The 5445-nt window shown below is 45.3% G+C and overlaps 1 protein-coding gene across 1 annotated transcript; it reads right to left on the reverse strand.

Moving 5' to 3' along the window:
- Window positions 1-1400: 1400 nt before the first annotated feature.
- Window positions 1401-5181, reverse strand: LOC139452042 (uncharacterized). Its single transcript, XM_071233328.1, has 3 exons — window positions 4232-5181; window positions 3917-4012; window positions 1401-3357 (listed from the first exon to the last, which is right to left on the reverse strand). Exons 1-3 carry the CDS (start codon window positions 5179-5181, stop codon window positions 1401-1403), a joined length of 3003 nt encoding a protein of 1000 aa, XP_071089429.1.
- Between the last annotated feature and the right edge of the window lie 264 nt (window positions 5182-5445).

Genomic DNA, 5445 nt, shown 5'->3' on the forward strand with positions numbered 1-5445 from the left:
ATTTTATTTATGCACTAAAAGCCAAGGTCACATTACAAAGTATATCCTGTTTGTTGGAATCACAGCCTCGTTTGCATAGAAGATGTAAATTTATTGACTTTGGGGCTTTATGTACTAAACTGGTGCACAAACACACACGCACGCACGCACGCACGCACACAATGTGAGTGATTAACAGTTTTTCATTGTCCTTGAGTGCACAACTCAAAGCTCTGTGGTTCATACATCCACAATGTCCAATTTAACACATGCAAATAATTATCAATGTGCATTAAATAAGCATTTCTCAAACACATTCAGTCATATCACTTTGCAAAAGTATCCGTTATATTAGTGCACAAGCACATTGACATGTACTTTGCAGACACATTCACTCATAGGACTCAACACATTCACTCATAGGACTAAACACATTCACTCATAGGACTAAACACATTCACTCATAGGACTAAACACATTCACTCATAGGACTAAACACATTCACTCATAGGACTAAACACATTCACTCTGAGAACATTGTTAAACTAATACAGTGAATAATAATGGGAAGTTTGACTGGCGCCGTAGCTGTGCTGAACAACTTGTTCAGTGAATGTACAATGGGAAGTTTGACTGGTGCCCTAGCTGTGCTGAACAACATGTTCAGTGAATGTTTAATGGGAAGTTTGACTGGCGCCCGAGCTGTGCTGAACAACTTGTTCAGTGAATGTATAATGGGAAGTTTGACTGGCGCCTGAGCTGTGCTGAACAACTTGTTCAGTGAATGTATAATGAGAAGTTTGACTGGCGCCCGAGCTGTGCTGAACAACTTGTTCAGTGAATGTATAATGGGAAGTTTGACTAGCGCCCAAGCTGTGCTGCACAACTTGCTCAGTGAATGTACAATTGGAAGTTTGACTAGCGCCCGAGCTGTGCTGCACAACTTGCTCAGTGAATGTACAATTGGAAGTTTGACTGGCGCCTGAGCTGTGCTGAACAACTTGTTCAGTGAATGTACAATTGGAAGTTTGACTAGCGCCCGAGCTGTGCTGCACAACTTGCTCAGTGAATGTACAATTGGAAGTTTGACTAGCGCCCGAGCTGTGCTGCACAACTTGCTCAGTGAATGTACAATTGGAAGTTTGACTAGCGCCCGAGCTGTGCTGCACAACTTGCTCAGTGAATGTACAATTGGAAGTTTGACTAGCGCCCGAGCTGTGCTGCACAACTTGCTCAGTGAATGTTCAATTGGAAGTTTGACTAGCGCCCGAGCTGTGCTGCACAACTTGCTCAGTGAATGTACAATTGGAAGTTTGACTGGTGCCCGAGCTGTGCAAAACAAGAACACCATAAATGTTCAAACACAAGTAAAACAGACTGATTATTCTCCGAAATAGATGTTCAACACTCCCCTCTTTAACCTACACAACCCCAAACACCCCAAAGAGAAGCATTAATATTGGCAAAATCAGGGGCAGATAATCATCATACGCTGGTGTGTCCCCACACTGCTTGTACGCATCCAGCTCTGCCTCGCACTGACAGTGGATGGCGGCTACGTGGGGAGCTCGAGCTTCTGTTGTTGTTTGGGATCTCTGAGTAACTTCAGTAGATGAGGCCTCAGGAGTAGCAGTGTGGCACACAGAACTTGGTCCAGCAACATTCTTCCTTGTTGCAATAGCTGAAGTCTTCTCAGCAACTTTGGTAGAGATGGAACTCTCAGGAGTAGCAAAGTAGCTCACGGAACTTGGTCCAGCAAAATTCTTCCTTGTTGCAATAGCTGAAGTCTTCTCAGCAACTTTGGTAGAGATGGAACTCTCAGGAGTAGCAAAGTAGCTCACAGAACTTCCTTCAGCAAAAGACTTCTTTGTTGCATCAGACGTCGTCTCAGCAACCTCAGTCGAGATACACCTATCATCTTCACCTTGACTTTCTGTCTCTAACACCTGGTCACGACACGCAGGAGAGTTCTTGCTAAAGGCTGTGTCATGCGTGCCTTGGACGTGTCCACGAGTAGGATCTGAAATGTCTTTGGATCCTAGTGCTTTTGTTTGAACTCTGAAATTAGGACTTCTAGAAACGGATGCAATTTTTCGTTGGCTTCCTGTGTGCAGAACAACTGGTGCTCCTAGCAACTCATTGCTCGAACTGCCAGACAATTTCATATTTGATGGTGAAACTTGGCTACACCCGATGATCCTATTGCTTCTACTAGGTTTATTATCACGTAACACAGCTGTAGGTGGATCTTTGTCAATGGGTGTGTTAACTTTGAGTACAGTTCTGGCAGATTCTTCCTCTGGTTCCTCATGAATGGAGTCCAGGTAGCCATGTGACGGCACAGTTAGGGTGGGGAACAGGGCCTCCTTTGTGTTCTCCTCCTGCAGCCGCTGGTTTACAGTCCAGAGAGTTGGGCGGACAGCGGGATCCTCTGCCATACACATGTCAGAAAGTGACAACAAGACTGAGATGTGGGAGACGCAATGTATCTTCTTCAGGACTCTTCCAAGACTGTATACGTCACATGCGGGGGTTGTCCTAGCATGAGCTCGTGTCTCTGGAGCGAGATGGAAACCATTCTTCATGTTCCCTCTGTATGTTACCCCTGATTTGTATGATGCTGTTCCCATGTCACAGAACTTGACCGAGGGCAGTTCTCCAGACATGTCCACTAGGATATTGTCTGACTTGATGTCATTAATGAGAACGTCTTTCTTGTGGATTTTATTCAGTCCACTGGCTAGCTGGCACGCAATATTCAGCCAGTGTAATTTTGGCACATCTGACTCACAAATAACATCACGGAGCGTTTGTCCAGAACCAACATACTCCATCACGATTTTGTAGCCATCCTCCTCGTCACTCAATAGTCCATAACAGATGGGGACACAGCCTGTGGACTCAAGGTACATGGTGATCTTTGCCTCATTAGCGATGGCCTCCTGTCTTGTCCTGTCTGTAAAGTGTTGTTTAACCACCACATCTCTACTCTGGCCAGGGGACACCGTCAGTGTTGCTGCATACACCTCCCCGAAAGATCCAGAGCCGATGACTATTTCAGTGAGGCCATCTGTCTCAACTTTGTAGTTGATCATGTGTGAAGGAAGGATTGGAATCTTGATGTGCCAGAACTCTGAAGACATGCTGAAGGAAGGTCCACACACCCTCTTGAAGACGTACTCAGAAGGAAAGGGTTCATGGCTGGCTAGCTTGTCCTCATCGTGGTCAAGGATGGACAGAGAGCTGACGTCATGATCATTGTGGAAGGCTTGTCCGAGAGAGGCATGCGGTGGAGACAGGATGCTTAAGGTGGGAATGTCCAGGATGTCATCCTCAAGGCTGAAGGCCTCGTGCAGGAAGGAATGTAAAGACTCAGCCCTGAAACATCAAATTCAACATCAAATAAAAGCCACAAACACTTTCCATAATCATAAATATAAAACATCAATGCCAGAGAATAACCAGTCTCGATTATTTGTCGAAACAGATTCCATTGGGCACAAAGGGCAAAATAGTGGTGAAAATTATATGAATGGACCACAGATTCAGTGATGACACCAAGTATTCACGAAAAGGGTAAACATTCTCTGCACTCGCCACATGGTTGGTTGATGTTTAACGCTGCACTCAGCAATATTACAGCTATATGACGGCGGTCTGTAAATAATCGAGTCTGGACCAGACAATCCAGTGATTCATATCATGCGCATCGATCCACGCAATAGGAATCGATGACATGCATCAACCAAGTCAGCGACCCGACCACCCGATCCTGTTATGTGTTATTAGCGTGTGTTTATGAACCACTATCTAATAGTGATGACACTGGGTGTTCGCGAAAAGCAATGGCTTCTAACTTGACCACATATTATTAACACATATCAAGTGTGTGACAGGAACTATTCATGTGAACCTCGATCTAACTTAAACTACTCACCTCTCAGGAGGACTGTTTTCTGTCAAACAAAGGTCACTCGTGAAGTCATAATAACTAAGAACATGTTTCTGAAAACCTTCCGATGAACTGCTTTCCCTGAAAAAACAACAATGTTGCAACATTTAATAGATATATATTGAGGGAATGGGGTCTTTTGGATAGGCAGTCTTTCTGCTTCGGTTCTGATGAAAGTGTTCATTTTGTTTAAAGGTTCGATTGAGACACTGTTTAACCACAAAGGAATATAACTTCAACACGGCTAAGGAACTAGAATATACTAACGGGTAAATGAATACATTGTAAGAGTAAGATTACCTTTTTGCCCTGTGACTCCCTCTATAGCAAAGGTCATCGACCTGGGTATTTTCGTAACTTGGTTCAGGTGTGTCTCCTTCGAGCAACTCGTAAGACCCCGAAATGTCCGTCACTGCACTGTGAAACGGTTCCTGCAATCCAGCAAGGCAGGGTCTGGGATGGCTTCTTCCAGCAGGATCCGACAGCAGACTGGACCATGCACACCCACCTCTCTGGTAGCCGCCATCGAGAAGCGGCGCGCACAAGAGCCGGAGCAGATCTTTCTTCACAGACTCGGGAACCTCCGAGACAGACTTGAACAGAGATACTTCTTGGAACAGTTCGCTGAAACATGGCGGGCCGCACTGGTGATCTGTTTGAACAGAAACATCAGATGTCGCAGGGTCTTCCTTGTTCCCAGTTTCAAACACATCGATGTCCTCATGTAAAGACAGCTTTCCATAACCATGGGATGTTTGACATCTCGGTGAAAAAACTTCAGCAGCTGCCCTCCTGTCTTGGTTGGGTCCTGATATACTTTGAACCGCAGCTGTTGCTTTAGTCTCTATGCCGACACACAGTCTATGGTGTTGGACTGGGGGCCGTGTTTCCCTTTCACTGCGTGTTCTGTGGGCTTCAGGGTGGCGTCTGTTCAGATAGCTATACCGTGGCGTCTGTCTTGTGGCCCCCAGAGTTTGGGGCAACACTTGGTATGACTTGGATCCAGCGAGGGTCGCGGCAGTTTCGACATCACGGTCAGCTTCCTTGGACCCACCGTTGTTGTTTCTGTTCAGGAAAGCTGTCACGTTAAACTGGACACCCCTCGTGACAATGAACACATACTGTAACACTTCATAAGATCTGCCTCTGTTTCTCGTGATGACGGATACGTCTGTTGGTTTCCTGTATATTTTACCTGATGCATCAACTTGAGTTTCAGCAGTTGGGTTCCAAGACTTGACCCATACCATTTTGACTTAATAAAAACCGCACTTTTCTTCACACGATGTGAGCGAACATGTTGGAGACAGAAGGACTACACCAACAATGACGTGACGTCACAGACTTATCCAGCATGTCTCGGGCGTCTCGAGAAGTGATAAATGATAACCGATATTTGCATTATAATAGTAAAACACAAAGTATGCGTGTGAGTTCTCCTCCTCTTCCTAACAAGCGTTCTGTCCCGGTTAGTTTTATGGTCCGATGACGTTATTTCACACAATTTGATAGTA

Source organism: Haliotis cracherodii, unplaced genomic scaffold (genome assembly GCF_022045235.1).
Source record: "Haliotis cracherodii isolate W230 unplaced genomic scaffold, xgHalCrac1.p SCAF_9, whole genome shotgun sequence".
NCBI classification, from domain to species: Eukaryota; Metazoa; Mollusca; class Gastropoda; order Lepetellida; family Haliotidae; genus Haliotis; species Haliotis cracherodii.

Coding starts and splice junctions, on each gene's coding strand:
- LOC139452042 (XM_071233328.1), bottom strand. CDS start 5,181: ATGGTATGGGTCAAGTCTTGGAACCCAACTGCTGAAACTCAAGTTGAT. Junction 4,013..4,231: donor GGGAGTCACAGGGCAAAAAG/GTAATCTTACTC, acceptor TTGTTTTTTCAG/GGAAAGCAGTTCATCGGAAG. Junction 3,358..3,916: donor GAAAACAGTCCTCCTGAGAG/GTGAGTAGTTTA, acceptor TTGATGTTTCAG/GGCTGAGTCTTTACATTCCT.